Source organism: Corapipo altera, unplaced genomic scaffold (assembly GCF_003945725.1).
Source record: "Corapipo altera isolate COAL_440 unplaced genomic scaffold, ASM394572v1 24b, whole genome shotgun sequence".
In the NCBI taxonomy this organism is placed as follows: domain Eukaryota; kingdom Metazoa; phylum Chordata; class Aves; order Passeriformes; family Pipridae; genus Corapipo; species Corapipo altera.
The window spans coordinates 2,214,340-2,235,466 of NW_020884888.1; the positions used below are offsets into that span (position 1 = coordinate 2,214,340).

Consider the following 21,127-nt stretch of genomic DNA (forward strand, 5'->3'; position numbering starts at 1 on the left):
GTGGTTAGTGCCTGATTTTGATTAATCTCATCTTAACAGTGCAGAAACAGCAAAGGACAAGGTGTAAAAGAGTTTTAATCAATGAATCGTTCTTTGGGAATTGCAACATTGCAGGATTTAGGGTATTCAATAATATTTTTGAATACTGATAAGTGATGTTTTAACTAGGAAGAAAAGTAGCTGAGAGAAATAGCCTATTTTGACATCAGAAGCATATAAGAATTTAAAATTATATGGGGATAAATATGTAAACATAAATAGCAAATTAGGTACAATGTGCACCACCCTGTCAGCAGTAAGTTCTTCAAGACTGAATATGGATATTTATCGAGCTGATTTTGTATAAATAAATTCAATAGGTTACCTTTTTAGGCCTGCCTCTACAAAAATATTAACCATAGTGCTAGATGGAAAATAGCAAGCCTAATGGGAAATAAGGACACAAAATGTAAGGGTATGGTAAATAATCATTTGATAATGAGCTGAAAACAAATACAGTTGAAATATGAACTGTAGGATCAGAAGGCATGTATTAGAATTCCTCAACAGTTGCACTTGAATCAAGTATTAGCCAATATTTTCCATTAAGAAACTTAGCATCACAAATAGTATTTTTTTAAGGACACTGAAAAGTTACACAATGTTAGGCATTATTGTCAAAGATAGGGTGGCAGTGGTTGGTATCCCAGAAGAATGAGAAAACTGAAAGTAGTTGATATGGTTAGAAATATTATAGTCCAAAATGCAAGTCAGGGGACCAAGGGAGGGGCAGAAAAATTTATTCTATGTATTATAAATTTATTATTTGAAAATGACTGAGAAGGATGTCAATGTGCTAGTTGATATGAGAAATGCCATTTTTTGTATATTCTGACAGGATATATGCACTAGCAGTAGGCAATTATCATTGTGATTCAGTAGGGTACTTCGTGGGACCTCTTCTGTTACGCCCTGTAATCTCTGCTTGCTTGTGTTACAACTAATTACAACTTGAATGAGTGCAGAGAGCTGATGATATTTTGAGGGTGATGTAGGGTTTATCCTTTGGTACTGAGATAAAAAGACCAGTGTTTATTTAGATTTTAAAAGCTGCATTGTGTTTTCATGAGTAGAAGAATGAAGTGTGTGTTTGTGTGTATGTTATCTTAAAAAAAAAACCAACAAACAAAACCTAAAAGCCCCAGCCTGAAACTGAGAGAAATGTGAGGGGGAAAAAGAAATCCCAAACTCTGTAACTCCACTTAAAAGAAATATCTGGGAATTTTTTGATAAGGATTAGATGTTCTTACTCTCCATTGTGCTGGAGAATGGATTTACTAATCCAGAGGGTCGGTTTTAACCTTCAGTTCTAATTTGTGGTTTATCTGTAAATTTTTCTAAGGGTTTCTATTCTGTTGCAAGTATATGCCCTGACTGCATCTTCAGTGCTTATGACTGTCAGCAGTGAAGAGTCCTTAGAAACCACCTCCTTTGTAAGGGTTTATATTCTTCTGGTCTGTGTGTTCCCAGTCCTGGGAAAGCAGGTATGTAATTTTGAATTGGAGCCAAAGTAGCATCTTCACGGTTTAACAACTTGGCATTCTTTCTAATGACCCCTGCCGTGTTTACCAGGAGGTTATGTAGAGATGCTGGGTTGCCTTTTCCCTAGTTCTTTAGCAACCCTTACAGTCCACTAAATCTTCACAGGCCTATTGTAGGTATTCTGAAAATCAAGCATAGCTGTGCTGTAAACAGTAGTCAGCTCATGCTCACTACAGTATAAATTATTACAAATCAGTCTTTCAAGTCACGTTAAATATTTCACGTGGATTAGAATTGTTATGATATTTGAAAATGTGGTCTCAGCAATGAAAAGGGAAATAAGCAATTTATCTACATGTATTGGCCCCTTTTAACCCACTGATGACAAGGTGTTGGTAGCCTATCTATGGACATGCTTTTGATGCTTGGAGAGATGCACATATTCCTCTGATTCTTAGCCTTATCTTGCACAGCTCAGTTTCTCCCTTTATAGGAGGTGTTATATTTATCTACATAGTATGCTTTTAAAACCTGAAGATTAAAAGTGTAACATCAGAGATATCCACACTACAGGGTAGGAGAAATGGTTAGCCAGAGTTTAGAAGCACATTAAAGTTATGTAATGACCAAATTAACTCATCAAGAAATAGTGGGATGAGAAGGGAAATAAATTTTCACAGAGCTCTGTTGCACATCACCAGAATGTTTGTAGAACCCAGGTGAACTCTTTAAAGCAAGTTTGTATGTTTCTGAAATACTTGAAATACTTAAATGTCATTCATCATTATGAATGCCCAGGAGAATTTTATTTAGGATTCTGTAGAATATTCCTAATTGGCAATCTAGACTACGGAGAAACTGATAATGCTGTCATTCATTTAGAATTTAGATGAAATAGTTCCATTTTCCTCTTTAATCCTTCCCCATTTCTTCTAGAATTACATCTGGTATAGGGATGGGATATCTATTTACTGAGGCTTTAGCTGTACAAAATGAAAGTAATATAAGGAGACAGAATATTAAAAGTTTAAGAGTGTTGGTTCTATCAATACATATGCTTGTCTACTGTCTTTTAGTGTTAGCTGTAGTGTGGGAAAGTGTCTGGACCCTTATCTACTTAATGATTGTTCAGGAGGCAACTGTGGTGAAACTTAGTTTCACTATATGCACACTTGACATCAATGTGATAATGACTCTTCCACTTCAAATGGTGTTTTATTATATAACAACACTCAGCAATCCAGGCTTTTACAGTTGTGTATTTTATATGATGTTACTTTAAATGCCCCTATTGCAGTTACAGACTTTGACTTGCAGTTCAGAGAAAGAAATTCTTACTCACTTTACAGGAGCGGTGATCAGTTTCCTTTCAATTCTGAATCAGAAAAGCATCAGTTCTTAGTCAGCTGAGAGGAGAGGAAGTCAGAAGTTCCTAATAAGTATTAATTGTAGTTGTTGTTCTTTCATTTCCTGATAGCTGAGCAGTGATTCCAGCTGCCACTGCTGGCATTTTCAGGCTCCTGCCAGATGCAACAAAGCACTGTACATGACGTCTGTGCTGGCAGGTTAAGCTGTCTGGGTGTCAGAGGGAACATGCATGATATCTTTCAGCTGAGGAAAGAATAGCCTGTCACTTGTTAAGGAGGTTAACACTTGTTTATACTAAGAAATTTCTGGAGGAATTTTGCTTATGTGAAGAATAAAACTGCCCACATGAAACAGGATTATATACAGCAATTTGCTGTTAGCTCTGTGTTAACATAAGTTTCAGGCTTTAACACTGTGCCTTGGAATGTATTAAATTATCTACTTGTATTGAAAAGGTAAATTAAAAAAATCCATTAACAACTCTGAATCTTTCTTATACTGCTAGTTATCATGTGGGGAACAGAAACTGCCAAATTCTCTTTTTCATTTTGGGTCCTAGACTGTTTGCACAGCTGTGTTTTTGTGATAGCCTTTTTGTGTTGAGTTGGCTGGTCTGTTTTGCTACCTGTTAACAGAGCGAGCCAGCTAGTTGAGGTGGGTAACATCATTTAACCCTTCCCAACAGCAATACAAGAATATGGTTGATCTAAATGTTGCAGTACTATTGAACTGTTATGGACACTGGACCAGTAGGAACCTGTGTTTGTTTGGGGAAGGGCTGAAACCTGACCCAGAAGGGCTCTAGATATTCGAGTGGCTTTGCAGTGATGTTGGAATCACTCTCTTTCCTGATAAACATAAGCCCACGTTAGGTTCAGTCACTGTTTTTAGAACAGAGCTAGTTTTATTTCTGTAGTCTTTCACTTTGGTGACCATATGGAACAGACTGACTGTGGCTGTTTGACAGATGCCCACCCAGCTGCTCTCTCACTCTTACTCAAGAAGCCAGGGAGATAAAATAGGTTGAAAAAGATACTTTATATGAGTGAAGAAATAATCACATTAGGCCCAGAAAAGTAGGTAGAAAAGTTTACTGGCAATTTTCCGCTAGAACCTCTTCCTTGCATTAGAGTCATATGGAAAGAACCAGGCAGCTTTTTTTTTTTTTTTTTTTTTTAGTGAATTTGAAATTTTGGGGATAAGTTTTTCCATTTCAGGGATAATCTGAATTCTGGCAAATTCATCGATTCTGATTAAGATATTTCTTTCATCACTCTTTTCTCTATTGAAATGTTCAGGAAAGGAGAGTTTTTCTGACTGCTTAGTAGTTAAGCTTGGCTTGGGATCCAGAACTTTCTTCAAAGTCATTGCTTGATGGCAGAGCAATGGTTGCTTATTGAACTGTTTGTCTATCAAAAACTGGGTTATACTCCATTGCAGTTAGTATATGTGCTGAAATTTTGAAATAGCAAAAGTATTTGTTCTGGTTCTGCTGAAGCCTGTTATCAGCTGTGCTGTAGTTTGCATACAGAGTTGAGTCTTTTGACTAAAAATAATTTTAACTGAATCTAAAGGAATTTTAAGAATTGGCATTGGAATGTTAAATTATGGCTACCAGGAACTGAGTTCTCTGTACTAATATTTAATCTTATTTGCTCGGAATGTTTTCACTGTATAACAGAATCATTTTTGAGACACTGTTAATGGTAAGAGACCATTAACTGACTCAAAGCACTTTATGCTGCCCAGGGATGTTTAGGACAATTAAGTACAAGCTTGAAGACTTTTTATACACAAGAATTTTATAAAAATGAAGGAATTGGTTTTTCAAATTAGGCATACATTTTCCCTCCCACCACCTAGAGAGACCTAAATTAAATCTACCTTCAAGTCATGTTGATACATTGCGTATTTACAAACTTAAGCAGTAATCAATTGAAAGTGGGGAAATTTTCCTTTGTCATTAAAAAGGATGGTATAGTTTTCTAACAAGTGAAAGGAACACAGCAACATTCATGGTATTACTAAAGAAAAGAACAGCAATCAGAAGAACGAACATGAATAAGATAATTCAAATAAGTAATGTAAGCACAGGTGTTTCCTGTTGCGGTGTTTTAAAAAAATCTGCCACAATTTGGAAGAAACGGAGTCTGTTGTGTTTCAGAATTAAAGGATTTATTATAGATTCATGTGGTAAGGAGAGGGATTGTTGGTGGCTAAGCATGCAAGAGAATAATGTAGTAGTAACTGGTGGAAAAATGTGTAACAGCAAAAATAAAATACAGTATAGGTAAAGAAATTCTAATAATAAAAAGGCATGTTTTCTTAGTCTTATGAATTATTTTAAATTTTTTAACTCTTCTTTACAATGAAATTCATTCAAAAAGCAGAATATACTTGTAAATCTTCCAATAAGTATCCATCAACAAGAGAAAATCAATTTTTTTTCTTTCATGGGTATGCATACACTTTGAGCAGGAAATGCTGAAAACAAACCAAGTGCATTATCCTCTGTGGTGAAGAAACGTAGCTATATTTCTTCCAAAACTAATATTCTCTCAAGTTATTTAATGTCATCTTCTTCCAGTCTAATTGCCAACCCTATCATGATACATTTGAGATTTTTTTGCTAGTTTCTGTTTTTCTTTTTTAATGAGTTTGTAAATTCTTCTTCTATTTGCCTGTAAAATACAGTGGTAATAATGAGGAGTTTTCTCTTGCTTAGCTCATTCCCAAACTTATCATGAATTCATGTTGAGCATGTTCGCTGTGGATTAGTAGCTCTGCGAACATTTTGCTGTTCTGCCCCTGTACTTCAGTGTATGCCTTGATGTGTGTCTGCATATTAAAGGGACAAAATCCTAAGGTTATGCCTTCCCTGACACCCAGCAGAAGAAAGAGATTCATTTGGTCACTTCTCACTGTGAATGCTGTAGTGGCCGTGCTGTCTCTGGCAAGAGAAGTTTGCATTTTCAGGCGGTTTGTGGTAAGTTTTTTGGCAGACTTTTCTTCTAGGCTTTCATTGAAGAGCAAGGACCAATGAAAATAAATGGTCAGAAGCAGGAAGAGGTTATTTTGTCTGAGGTCATTCATGGTTTGCTTTCCCTGTTTTGCATTTTAAAATAAAATAGGGTAGCAGGGGGAAAAGATCCCATTTATTTATTTTGGCTATACTTGGTGAAATCCATTTTGCATGCATAAAGTTCAAGTCTTCCATTTCTATTAGACAAAAACCAGAACAGTAATATATGTAACATATACCCTCCCAGTGTTTAAGGCTGTTTTGAAAAAGGAAACTTGAATATTTTCATGCCCTGGCACTAGATGCTGTGGGGGCCTCTGGGATCCTTTGGCCCATCTCCACCCTATCAGTCTGCTGACAAAGCGATTTGCAATTCTGAGTCTTATGAGATACAGAAGTGCCCCCGTTCATTAGCACTGCTTGCCTTTGTCTACTTGATTAGCCTTTCTCATTGTTTTTCCAAAGACAGCCTAAGGGGACTAAGTTAACATACAGGATTTATGAAAGAATTGTGGCAGACTGAAGTATGTTAATTTGCAGATAATTCCATAAGCAGAAAAATCCAAAGACATGACGTCTATTGATTTGGGTGTCACCTTTCCTGTGTACATGGTCTAATAAAGCTTCATCAAATGTTCCAGCTTTTTCCTGAGTGGGGAGGAATTAGTACAATGTATCTTCTCTTCTGAGCTTTCTATTTTCATTATATGTATAGATAATTGTCCATATGTGAAATTGGCAAAAGCTAATATTTTGGGAAACATTGGAAGGCAGTGAGCAAAGTTAGGAGACTCCTTTCACTTTTGGAAAGGTTAAAAGTTAGAGTGGGGACAGAGATATTTAAAATGTGATCACCCAAGATAGGTCCAGATGTTTTGCTTTAATGAATTGTTGCTCCAGCTCTTGCTGGTCCTTCACTGAAACTTAACTACTGAAAGTGATTTGATAAACCCAACAGACCTCATGAAGCAGAAGTGGGTGTGTGTAGCATCTCTGTTATATGGAAAATAATCTCCGAGTAAGGGACAGTAGCAAGTCAAGGCTGGCTATGCCTTAAATCACTACAGCTTCTTCATGATGGCATGATCACGTCTTTAATTTTTGACGGCTTCTTCAGTGATTTGAGAAATAAACCCAGATTGGTTTTTTTGGGATTGGCCTTCATTTATTGATCACAGGAACATTTCTACATTATTTCTTTTGAAAACATAGTGAAAACCTAGTGGAAGTCCAAAGTGTGATGTATTTTCAGTGTGTCATTGAAACTGTCCCATCTATTTATCATCCGTGCTGTAGGATCAAAACTCCTACAGTTCCAAATTTAAAAATGTAAGAATGTAAAAATGTAAGAAACAATCACTTTTGCATGTATTTTTTACTTAATCAGATGAGTACATTTTATCTTTCTGAATCATTCATTCCTCATCATTTTTCTTAATTTCATTTTTAAAATTGTGTTCTTTCATCATGTTTTATTCCTCATCTGATAACTGTTTACCATACTGAAAACGGCATGTAATGGTCTTATGTTTAGTGATGTTAAACAGTTAAGAAACTCTGATAATATTGCAGAATTTTCATTGTTACTGATCCCTGTCTTACACACTCTGCTAATGGAATATATGCATCTAATACCAGCATAACAGACTTAAAAATGAAGAGTTCATGTTTTTTAACAAAAAAAAATATTCATTATATGTTTCCAAAGCCTAGAGCTGTTTTGATGCAGATTTTTTAGTCACTGTATTACAACAGTAAATATGTCTAAGCGGTATCATCATTTGGTTTGATAAACTGAAATAACTTTCTGCTGTTTTTCTTTACCCAGGGAAATTACCGCTTTATGAAACTTTTACTGGCTCGTAGAGGGAACTGGATGCAGAAGGACTTGGAGGATATGACACCATTACATTTAACTACACGTCACAAAAACCCAAAATGTTTAGCTTTGTTGTTAAAACATATGGCACCTGGAGAAGTGGATACTCAGGATAGAAATAAGGTAAAAGTTCTGCTTATTTTAAGACAACACTTTTAGCAACTGTAGAAATTGGATTTCCATCAAACAGATGTGTGTGAAAATTATCTCAGTCATAAACTTTTCTAGGTCTTCAAAATAGAAATATTAATATTTTCCTTATGTTAATGGTGTCAAAGTTCATTGCACTGAGTTCACTGACATTCTTCTTGAGAATAGTTGCAACAATAGAGGATTCAAAAATCCTCTTCATTTTCTTCCTTGGAAAAACCTTACATTTAGAATAATTTAATGATAAGAGTCATTAGAAAACTTTGTGCAGAAGGCCTTCGAAGCATTTGTCAATACGAAAGGTGAGTTTAATTACAAAAAGAAAAAAAAAATATCTTGAGCTGAATGCAAGTTTCCTGTTGGCAGATGTCCTGCCAACAAGGTGATGATTGATTTTACTCTGCACTGGGGCCACTACAATGGTGGTGATATCGATACAGTTCTCCATAGGTGCTAACTTCTAGAAGTGTGTCGTGATTTAGCTTTGGAAAGTAGCCAAATACCCACTCAACCACTCTCTCACTCCCCCTTCTCAAGGGGACAGATAGAGAAAATAGTTGGAAAATCTCAGGAGTTGAGATAAAGACAGGAATATTGATCATCAGTTACTCTCATGGGCCAGATAGACTCAACATAAAGAAAATTAGTTTCATTCGTTGATAATGAAAATAGTTTTGTATAGTAAGAAACCGAGAAAAAATTAGAACAACACCTTCAAACCACCACTCCCACCACCTTTTCTCCTGGCTCAGATTTACTTCCTCACTTCTACTCCTTGTCTTCTATCCACAGGGATGGTCTAGGGGTAAAAATATCCATACACTAAATCTGTCTGGTTGACTGCCCTTTTTTCTGTATCTCTGCAAGTACAAATGGACAATTTTGAGTCTCCTAGTCATACATGACTTTTTTGTGTGGCATAGAATGTGATGCCATTTTTCCAGACGATTTCCTAACAGGGTCAATAAAAGGTATCAAGTTGTTGTTGTTGTTATTATTATTATTATCATCATAAAAGGGACTATTTGGCCGCAGAAGGTCTGCTTTCAATGCACATGTACCATTGCTTCCATGAGTGTGTCATCTAGTGAGAGGGATGTGATGATGAAGTTGATTGACATTCTGACATGAGACTTACAACTGAAGCAGAGCGCTGGTTAGTCACTTTGACATGTATTTTGTGAAACTGCAGGCTTCCTTGGGAGAAAATGTAATCCTGAGATCTCAGAGTTTTATATTACTACCTTCTTAGAATAAAGCCCTTCAGAGTAATTTTCTGCATCTGCAGTGATAACAGTTGCTTGAAAGGCCAGGAAGTCTCCAGATGACTTTCCAGGTATATCATATAGTCCTGTAGTGTCTTGGGTTGTGTCATGTCCCTTTGCAAAGTCAAGTCATGCTCTACCACATCAATAAAATTACCAACCTGCTTTGGAATCACACTGTCTTCTAAGAGCCTCAGGAAATAATCTACTGATGTTTGTTAAAAAGGACTGTCCTTAGAATGACCACCCATAAGAGATGACAGGTCGTAGAAGAAAAGTAGTAGAAGAAAAGCATTCTTAAAAAAACTGATTTACTCTTGCTCTTCATACAGAGAGGTAATGCTAGTCCACAATAATAGTATAGTAACTCATTTTAAAAGAAGGAATAGTTATTGAGCATATAGTCACTGTAAATTTTGAGGTGCTCAGATTAGTATGGTTCTTAATTTTGAGTGCTTAGCAATGCTTGATTTAAAACAAATGTGAAATCGTTGTGTCCATTAGCATTAATAGTAGGGTATAAGAAGGCATCAGACTTTCACATAGTCCTGACAGATCTTCTAGGTAAAGGGTTTCTTGTGTTTCCATATACGTTTTGAACAAAACAGATTAATCATTTTTGTTGACATGCTTGATCCGTGTTCTGTTTGGGAGATGATCACACTGCCTTTAGTAGGCAGATTTCTAGTAATTATTGTGGACCTGTGTTAATCTGTGAATATCTGGTTTAAATTTCATGTGTTTGAGCAGTTTGTGTATCCTGAAATATAGAAGAGACTTCTTTCAAAGAATGGAGAGATATGAATATTCCCTGAACCTGTTCTTTTTCTGCAAGGATATAATAACAAAAAGTGAGACACTGTGAATGTAGATAGCAAGAGAAAGACCAAAACCGAATTATGTAACTATCATTGGAAGGGTATTGAATACAACTGGAAATGTTCCTGGTGATGGAGGCTTTTTAAGCATTGAGCAGGAAAGTCCCTTTCTTACAGTTTATAAGTGATCTTGGAATATCTGCCACTGATTCAAATGTGAATGCCCTGATTAAGTTATTTGGTCAGCTGATAACATACTACCTTGGCAAGTCTGGGCTTAGTGGAAATCATCATTCCATAGCTCACATTCTACCACAAGAGGACGTAGTATGAGAAGGAGATAGGACTTTCTAGTGATGTGTCTGCTTAAAATCTGAAATCCTTATCTGATTTTATCATCTAGGAAACAGGATAAGACAGCTACAAGCCCAGTTTCCAACAACTGAATCTTCTGTCCCCTCTGGACAATGGATTTGAACCAGCCCGTGTCCTGGCAATCAGCTGGTTTCCTCCCAGGGTGTTCTAACACATATCATGGAAACCCTGGCTATAATTACAGCTGTCATTCTGGAGAGGTTGTGCTGACTTCCTGACCACGTTAATTAATTAACAAAGATATATAAAAATGACCCAAAACCTTTTAGGAACCTTGCCTGTTATTTAGCAGATTTCCAAGACAGTATTCAAATTCCAGATTCCCCACAAAACGTAGAGCACTTTTCTCCCACTTCATGTCATGAGGAGTCACAGTAGCAAAAATGGAATTCAGGTTGGTGAAAGGCCATCTCAGGGACGGAGTCCAACATATTTGACCCTTTTGGACATATAGCTTATTCAGTTTCCATACTGCAACTGTGTGCATCAAGATTGTCAAATATAATTCCTGAACATGAGACAGAACAAGTGTCTTTTTTACATCTACTTCCATGTAGGCAACTGGCTAAAACTGTTTGTAGGTGAGAGAAGCCAGTGAACCAAGGCTACATTGGCCTTTTGGTAACCAAAAGTTTCTGCTTTCAGTGCAACTGTCAGTTTCTAGGGATAGTAGTCAGCTCCAATTAATAAATATTCATTAATGTATTACAAATTTCTACCGCTACAAGTTTTTTCAGTTCAAATCCCAGCAGGCTCTGGTGACACTTTATGGTGCTAGGCTGTATGTGCTTGTATGTAGTGCCAGTTATCAGATGTTTCCTTACAGCCCCTCAAGTTATGCCTTAGAGTGAACTCTTCTTCAGTGAATTACCAAGTAGACAAGTATTGTTATCAATACTAAACTAATGACTTAAAGCAACAAACACAAAAAAATAGGCTCCTTTTTGCCTTCTTCCTTTGCAGAGATACGAAGTATATGATAGTAAACATATAGAGATTCTATGTCACTGTCCAAGGATGCTAATCCAGGGCATTGCACTTCCATACCCCAATGTTCCACAGCAGTTATTTCACTCAGTTTCTGAATCAAAATGCCATGTCATATTTAGCAGGGGTGAGGGGGTAAGAGAGATGGGGAATAAAATCAATTCGGTGTCTTAAAACTCTCTGTTACTTGGCAGTTGGGAGAGGTGTGTCTGAAAAATAAAATACTTATTAATATGCCAACATTTTGCTGTTTATGAAACCCCACACATTGGTTTGCTTATGTAATTATCAACAGCAATAGGGCCCATAAAAATATACCACTGGCATGGAATTGGCAATAGGAGCATGAATTGCTTTTTGATGTTTTATTGGACTGTTATGGGTCATTGGGCGTTAGATTCAGTAATATTCAACCTCAGAATTCTGAGTCATCACGGACAGTACAGAAAGTGAAAAGCTTTACTCAAGATGAATCCAAGTCCAGCGTCAGCATTCAGTGCCATCTACCTCTAGTGAAGAGTAGTCTTGTTATACACTTCTCCAGCAATTTGTGTTATTCCAACAGATATTCACATTTAAGAGAGACCACACTATTTATTGCAGTTGTTCTGTAGTGCAGCTCTGGTGCTGAGGCCTGCTCCAGATGATCATTCTAACTTGGACAGAACTAAATGCCAAGGACAGATATTTTCTCCAGGTCTGAAACTGCTGCATCAAATAGTCAACGGGGAATGCTAAGTAACATGGACATTATTCTCCTGCCATAGCCCAATAAATATGAAGCAATTAATCTCCTACTAAAGATATTTATGTTCCAAACACAAGGGCTGCTCAGTATAGGTCTCATGTAAGATGGTGTAGCTTAGACCTAATTCAGACCTTGCTAGCAAAGATGTGTGATTATCTACTTACTCAGGTAGATGGGCCTCTTGTTTAAAGCCTGTTTTCACTGATTTTGAGTTGTCAGCCACCCTAGGTACATGTGCTCTGTTTTCTGTCAGTCCTCTTTATTGAGGTGTAACAAAAGATGGCTCATTTACCTCTTGTTTAAATCTGGTTTTACCTGTGATCCTGCCCTCTGCTCAGCACCAGTGGCATGACAAGTGGAATGCTCTGCCTCCTTTGGGGTTCTCTAGTATAATAAGGGCATAGACATACTGGAGTGAGTCCAGTGGAGAGCCAAAAGATGATTAAGAGATTGGAGCATCAGGGAGAGGCTGAGACATCTGCAAGTGTTTAGCCCGAGGAAGGGACAATTTGGGGTGATTTTATCAATGTGTATAAACACCTGATGGGAAGCAGTAAAGAAGATGGAGCCAGATACTTCTGAGTTGCCTCCACTGAACAGACAAGGCCGTGGGAATAGGTTGAAATGTAATAAATTCTGTTTAAACCTGAGAAGATACTTTTTTACTGTGGGGAGGGTTGAACACTGGAGCAGGTGGTCCAGAGAGGTTGTTGAGTCTCTGTCTGTGGAAATAAATCGAAATATGACTGGACAGTGTCCTCATTAATCTGTTCTAGTTGACCTTGCTTTAAGCAGAGAAGTTGGACTAGGTGATCTCTTTCATTTGGTGAAAATGTAGTGAAATCCTGTTTCAGGTTCTAACCAACTTTAATTTTCATATTACAATAATTTTTCAGTGTGTTTGTAAAACTTGTGAAAATTGTGTTCCAGCAAACTGCATTGCATTGGAGTGCCTACTACAATAACCCAGAGCATGTGAAACTTCTCATAAAACATGATTCAAATATTGGAATCCCTGATATTGAAGGAAAAATCCCACTTCACTGGGCAGCTAACAACAAGGACCCTAGTGCAATTCACACAGTGAAATGTATTCTGGTAAGAAAGTCTATTGTATATAACATTTTCTGTATTTACTATTTTACTCTGTAGAAATATTTTTATTCTCTTGAAATTTTTTATTTTAGTCCACTGACTCTTTGAGAACGAAGTCGTTTGCTTTTCCTAATATCCAGAATTTTATAAAAAATAATCTTAACTATTTTTTCTCTCTTGAAAGGGGTTTCTTCTGACTTCTACAGAAAAATGTCTTTGCTCTAACTCATGGACTATGTGTGTGCTCTTAATTAGTTTGATATGCGTAACTTCGAGAGTAAGGGAGGGAGGACAGGCTTGCAAATTTTCATAGTTAAAATGGCCAGTCATATTGATCAGTTCAGTTGCATCTTGCAACTGATTTCTTTGTTATGTGTCTTTTCATTATTTGAAAGGTTTTTTTCTTAGTTAACTGTGCTGAAAAGTCTAGTTTAATTTGGCCTTTCAAGTTCAGAATTCTGGGAAATACTTGATCAAGTATCAAGTCAGCCCACAATCAGTTTGTTGAAAGACCTTCCACTATTTTTGTGGATGGATTTAATACTTTTTGCCTTGATGGCATACTTTCTCTTTTTACAGTGTTTCAGTTTCATTTTCTACAATGACAGATATAATGGGTACAATGAAATCATATGCTCAACTTGATTTTTACCTTGGTTTTTATTTTATAGAAATCTCTGAACTTCATTAAAGATAAAGATAAAGAAGTCTCAATTGAAATTTTCTCTCCCATTACAACAATCTTTCTCTATCTTTGTCTTTCAAAGATCTTTCAGAACTAGACACATAGTGATTGTATGCCAGCTAGTAGGACTTACATATCTGTCTCCCTGATTAGCTTGAAAGTTGAGAATTTAAGTGTGGCATGTGAAAACTTGCTTTGCTTTTCTCCAAATCACATTGGTAATCTTACAGTTACTGATACCTTTTTTTACTATAAAAATAATATTTGAGAAGTTTTCAGTGTTAAAGCAATTTTATTTCTGTATTACTTCTGTTTATTCAAGATGTTTGTAATTTGTACTTAGTTGTGAAGTAATTTGTTACTTCACTTTTGTTTGTTACAAACAAAATTTTGTCCACAGTAGAGAAATAAATTTGCTGGAAAGTATGTAAGGATATCTGTATTCAAAACAGACATTTTCAAATGTTAGTTAGTCAAGACAAATGTTTTTAATAGTTGTGCTGTGTTGGCCTCAGTCAACAGCCTAACACCTGCACAGCTGCTGATTTACCTACCCTCTTGCAAGACGGAGAAAATAGAAGGAAGACAAAAAGACTTGTGGGTGAAGATAATGGCAATTGAATATAGAAAGCAAAAGCTGCATGCAAAAAAGGAAATTTATTCCCATCAGCAGGCAGATGTTAGCCACTCCAAGGAAAGTGGAAAAAGAGTTTCATGAAGCATGCTTAATTGTGCTTGGGAAGGCAAATGGTGTAGCCATGGGCATCCTCCCTGCCCTCCATCTGTCCCTGAGCTATTTTGCTGCACGTATTATATGGTATGCAATATTGCTTGTGTTAGTTTGTGTCAACTGTCCCAACTGTGTCCTGTTGCAGTCTCTTGCCCACCCCCAAACCACTCACTGGGGGAAGCAGGGTAACAGGACAGGGCAGGCCATAAAAAGGAGAAATCCTTAATGCTGTGCAAGCACTATTCAGTAACAGCCAAAACATAGTTATGTTATCAACAGTTTTAATCAGAAATATAAAGCCCAGGACCATACCTGCTGCTACAAGGAAAATTAACTCTGTCTCATTGAGATGGACTACATACAAAGGGTTAAAAATACCTGTCTCCATACTGGAGGTGTTCTCAAAGGTTTTCTTTAGGTCATACCTGGGTTTTTTGTTTTGTTTTGTTTTGTTTTTAAAAACTCTGACAGTTAAAAGAATCATAGAATAGTTTGAGTTCAAAGGAAACTTTTAAAGGTCATCTAGTCCAACCCCCGCCCCCCCCGTGATGGAGAGGGACATCTTCAGCTAGATTGGGGTCCCACCCAACCCTTTGAACACTCCCAGGAATGGGACATCCACAGCTTCTCTGGGCAACCTGGTACAGTGCCTCATCACCCTCACAGTAAAGAATTTCTTCCTAATATCCAATCTAAACCTACCCTATTTCAGATTAAAATCATTCCGCCTTGTGCTATCACTATATGCCCTTGAAAAAGGACCTCTCCAGCTTTCTTCCCCTTTCAGGTAGTGGAAGGCTGTTGTAAGGTCTCCCCAGAGCCTACTCTTCTCCAGGTTGAACAATCCTAGCTGTCGGAGTCTTTCCTCATAGGAGAGGTGATCCCGCCTTCTAATCATCTTTGTGGCCCTCTTCTGGATTCACTCCAACAGGTTGATATCCTTCCTGTACTGGGGACCCCAGAGCTGGATGAAGTACTCCAAGTGGAGTCTCAGGGGAGAGAGCAGAGGAGCAGAATCACCTCCCTCAACCTGCTGACCACGCTCTTTTTGGTGCAGCTCAGAACACAAGTGGTTTTCTGGGCTGTTAAAGCCCATTGCTGGCTCATGTCCAACCTTTCATCCACCAGCACTCCCATGTCCTTCTTGGCAGGGCTGCTCTCGGTCTTTCATCCACCAGCCTGTATTGGTACAGGAGGTTACCGCAACCCAGGTGCAGCACCTTGCACTTGGTTTTGTTGAACTTCATGAGTTTCCCATGGGCCCACTTCCTGAGCTTCTCCAAGTCCCTCTGGATGGTATCCCATCCCTTAGGTTTGTCAGCTGTACTACTCAGCTTGGTGTTGTCTGCAGACTTACTGAGGGTGCACTTGATCCCTTCGTCTGTGTCATTGATGAATACATTAAATATCACTAGTTCCGTTATAGCCCCTGAGGGACACCAGTTGTCATCGATATCCATTGGGACATTGAGATGGTGACTACTACTCTGGATGCAGCCAGTTCCTTATCTACCTAAGAGTCCATCTTTAACACTGTGGAAGAGTTCCCCAGAAAATTATTTTTCTCTAGTGTCCTACTTGGAATTCTCCAGTACTGCTTTACAAAAACTTGACAAAAGTTTAGTTGCTTCAGTTTTATTGAGACGACAGTCTATGGTACTGACAAATATTGTCTTGTTTTTCTATACTCTGCCTTTGGATGTGGCCATTTATTGTCTCCTGTCAATAAGGTCATCTTTCTGTTTGATATTTGTATAGTACAGAGTCCATTGATATTGTCAAAATTAACAATAATGAAAAGAGCTCAACTGAATTCTGAAGAAATAAATTGAGTCTCAGGGGTCACAGTTATGCACAAATTGGTTATATCTAATATTGAATTCCATGAAATACAGCGAAAACGGAACTCAACATATATAGAAAGTAAATGTGAAGCAGAGAGAAACTCTAATCAGGAGATCCTCTCATGGTAAACTTCCTTTTCCACCTTTCCAGATTCAGCAGTGCTTGATTACATGAAAAACGTTGGGAAGATTTAAGGAGAAAAGAACAGAATAAGGTTCCATTAATATGATGGAAGCAACTGCTTAGTACTCTCTGTCTATTTTGTATCTCTTCTCTTTATTTATTCTTCATGGTAAGAGGCGTGACGTTTATACCACACTTTCCATTATTATCTACAATTCCATTGTTCTAATTGCCACAGAAAAATGCTTAGCCTCTGTTTCTTCTGTGTATTTTTCTTAAAATATTAATACAGTATGACAGTTTAATTATAGCTAGTTTTAGACCAAACCCACTGAAATTCCAAAGAAATTATACTCTTAAATGTAGGCAGAAGGAAGCCTAGAAAATTTTAGTGTAAGTGGCCAAAAATTTCAAAGCACACAAGAACTTTTAGACTAGAATATAAATTAGAAGATTCTTTACCATTTTGCAAAAGTAACACCTTTTGCTATGGGGGATATGTTCTTGGCAACATCAGTGACTTCAAGCGAGGAGTTTTAGGAGTCATTTATTTAATATGTTGTTGTGCTTCTCGAAGGCTTGAAGGTTAGGTATCAGGATTACATCAATAAATTATAGGTAAAGCAAAGAAGCATTTGTTTTCTTGTTCGTCCATTTTGTTCAAACATGTTTTCCTCTCAGTAATAACTTCTGTGCATATCATCATTCATATTTAGTCATTCTTAAAAGTGATTCTGACAAACGGAGTTTTTGCAGTGGGCTCTATACTCCCCCTGCTGATGTCTATGAATAGAGAAAAAGTAAGCATATTATCAGTTATCTTTCTCTTGGAAATTCTTAAGGCTGGGAAAGAACATACAATTTTTCACAGAACTGTACTGGTTCAGGTAAATGCTTTTGAATGCTTATTATAAGAAGTGCTATAGGTGCTTTGATTGTTATGCATGTAACAATATTAATTTCAATTGTATTTAGTTGAAAGTCACATTTACGATTTTTTAATGTTTTTAATAGATTATCTGTTATTGTACTAGTGACTAGATATATTAATGAACTCCAGTATGTTCCAAGTATGTTAGTTTTTTTCTCTAGGAAAACGTGGCTAACACTACTGATATCTAATCTAAAACTGATATTTTTTATATATGAGACAGGCAACTTAATTAGCATTTAATTAGCCTTGGCAGATGTTGTTCCTAAGCTGCACTCCATCATCTTTGAAAAGTCACGGAGAACAGGAAAGCCAAGGACTGGAGGAAAGCCAGTGTCACTCCAGTGTCTTCAGAAAGGGAAGAAGGATGACCCAGGAAACTACAGGCCATTCAGCATCACCTCAGTCCCCAGAAAGGATGCACTGCCAGCAGGTTACAGGAGGTGATTTTGCCCCTCTACTCAGCCCTGACAAGGTGGCATCTGGAGTCCCGTCTCCAGTTCTGGGCTCCCCAGTTCAAGAAAAACCAGGAGCTATTGGAGAGGGCTCAACCAAGTGCTATGAAGGTGATGAGGGGACTGTAGCATCTCTTTTAGGAGGAAAGGCTGAGAGAGCTGGGACTGTTCAGACTGAAAAAGAGACAACTGAGAGGGAATCTTATCAATACATACAAATATCTTAAGTGTGGGTGTCAAGAGGATGGAGCCAGACTTTTCAGTAGTGCCCAGTGACAGGATAAGAGGCAATGGGCACAAACTGAAACATGAGAGGTTCCATCTGAATATGAAGAAAAACTTCCTTACTGTGAGGGTGACTGAGCATTGGAACAGGCTGCCCAGAGAGGTGATGGAGTCTTCTCTGGACGTACTCAAAACCCACCTGGACGTGATTCTGTGCAACCTGCTCCACGTGAACCTGCTTTAGCAGGGGGTTGGACTAGATGATCTCTAGAGGTCCCTTCCAATGCCAGCTATGGTGTGATTCTCTGTTTTACATACAGTATGCTAAGTATGTAAATGTTTAGCTCTAGAAAATTTACATTAATCACATATTAGGAGGTTTAAGTTGATACTGTAAGAAAGTAAAACAGTAAGAAACGAAGAATCAGGGCATTGCAGAGTTGAAGTTACTACTGCAGTATTAACTTAGCCAGATTGCACTTAGAAAATATGGTGAAATCTACTCTAAATGTATTCTTTTTTTTATCCATTACATAGAAAATATAGAATGTACAACTTAGGTCAATTAATATTTGAATAGAAACCGTAACTCTGGAATTTCCTGACTTTCTTCTTGATTTATCATTCTCAGTGTTAGATGTTTGTTTTCTGTGTACTGGTTTCTACACATCAAATAATGCAAATGCAAGTGATTTTATGGCCTATTTGTGTACCTAGTGAAGTCAATAGGAAAAATTGCAATTAGTTTAGTGAGAAAGGGATCAGGAACTTGCTTTAACTGTTAACAAGCTGCACTGATCACAATCTCTCACTCCTCTTTCATAATTATATTGTAATATATAGCGTGGCTCTGTATTTTCAGGAGGATTGCTTTTTTCAGTTATCATGGATTAAAATCCACTCTAGCGTTGGAAGTTAAAAATCTCAGGACTACATTCCTTTTTTCTTTTGCAGAGGGTTCCCATGACTTGAGTGTATTATTCTGAATTGGTGGAGATAGAACAGCAGGCTGACTCCCTATAGTTTATTTAAATTCTTGTTTTGACATTCTGCTTCTGCTCTAGATGTTTAGCATCCTGCATCCCGAGTTTCTATTGTATTCGCATTAACCATTTTCTTTAGTGATACCTCTTTTTTTTTTCAGGAAAATTAAGTTTAAAGCTTGTATTTCATGGGCCTTTATGATAGTCAACATTTGGAGATCTCTACAATGATAAAATGATATTCATTTGTGTCTGTTGTGTTCTTTTGCTGGAGAAAGTAATGAAGAGAAATCTCTGTAGAAAAATGTCATGAGAGAGGAAATTATCATAGCACAAAACTATATATCTAGGAACCTTATGTGAAAGTAATTTAACGTGTTTTTAAAAAAAGGTGATGAAAGCTCAAGTTGTGTCTATTAGTGCCTATGTTATGTGATCAGGTGACTAATCATGATACTTTAAAAGATTTTTTTGAATTCAAAATTAAGCCCATTACAAGTAGATGCATTCATTAGAAGTACTCTCTAACTTTTATCCTGTCTGCTAGAGACCCTGACAGCTCCTTTAGAAATACTTTGGGTGTGTAAAATGCTAGAAAAATATTATAATGAAGGCCATAAGATTAACTTGTGCAAAAAGGGGAGTGTTATAGGTGAAAACATGAAGATATGTATGTCATTTTCATCATAGAAAATCATGCAAGAAGATCTAGTTATTTTCACAAGAGTCTGAGTTAGTATTTTAAAAATCTGTGTAAGGAGCCACTTGCTAAACAAACTGGTAAAACTACAGGGTTTATACTAATAATCAGGTCTGGTACAATAATACAGTATAAAAAAATTCCATAAAAAATACTTGAAAGTAGTCTGTATGGTAACAAAAGTATTTGGTTGTAGATCTATAGTCATCTGACCAAGGACAGTTTATCTCCTTAATATAAGACTAAAAAAAATCTGTAAAGAGCATATAGTTCTTCTCTTCAATTTAAATATCTTTTAATTTTGTGCTGATTTTTTTTTTTAAAGGAAGCTGCACCTACAGAATCTCTGCTTAACTGGCAAGACTATGAAGGACGAACTCCCCTCCATTTTGCTGTTGCAGATGGGAATGTAGCAGTTGTCGATGTCCTGACCTCCTACGAAGGCTGCAATGTAACATCTTATGACAACTTGTTTCGAACTCCCCTTCACTGGGCAGCCTTACTTGGTAAACTGGACAACGATGAAATCATTTAGTCATTAATTGACTGTAGTGTTTAATCTTTGTTTGTGATTTTTATTTCATTCCAGCCTGACATTATGCAAACTAATCTTCTAGAACAATAGTAGTTTCTGCTAGACCAAGAGTAGAAGTTTGTGTGTCAATTGCTTGTTTTAGCTTCAGATTCTTTATGAAGCATTGTAAAATGCATTACTTCAAGAGGCTATATATGCTGATGGTTTAAGAACAGTTAGAGCACATTGAGATGTTCTTGCATATGTAGCTTTGACCGTAGGTTAAAAAAGCCAGTGGTACAGTGGTGTCTGAAGTGGTGTGTGCACACACCAGCATGAATGCAAGTACATGTACTACTGGAGTACATGATGAAAATATCAGAACTTGTTTATTTTTTATCTGAAAAAAATTAGAGAACTTTACTAATATTTCATATATGGATTGATGCTGGTACCCTCACTTGGGCCACGTGTAAGATGGCCACATAGGGTTTGTGAGGTGCCTGAGAGAGGTGAGTAGCTCCACAACGCGAAGTGATTGACTGTGGCATCATCAGTTGCGTTCACTTTCAGCCTATTGTGATGTATCGCAGTTTATGTGTGCTCAGTTAAGTGGATTTATGATTATATTATCCAGTTTTTATTAAACTACCCCTCACAAAATAAACAAATGACTTAAAAAGATTCCCACAAAGAAACCGCAGATAA

General features: G+C 37.1%; 1 protein-coding gene across 9 annotated transcripts in view; it reads left to right on the forward strand.

Moving 5' to 3' along the window:
- Positions 1–21,127, forward strand: part of INVS (inversin) — a 92,871-nt gene that overhangs the window by 32,244 nt on the left and 39,500 nt on the right. For 8 of the 9 annotated variants that reach the window (XM_027643831.1, XM_027643826.1, XM_027643828.1 and 5 more), the window contains 3 exons: positions 7,740–7,913; positions 13,064–13,231; positions 20,231–20,411. In XM_027643831.1, coding sequence (XP_027499632.1) covers positions 7,740–7,913; positions 13,064–13,231; positions 20,231–20,411 — 523 coding nt within the window. Of the gene's footprint in view, positions 1–7,739; positions 7,914–13,063; positions 13,232–16,711; positions 16,781–20,230; positions 20,412–21,127 lie in introns of those variants that run through there. The other variant, XM_027643834.1, reaches the window with a different exon arrangement.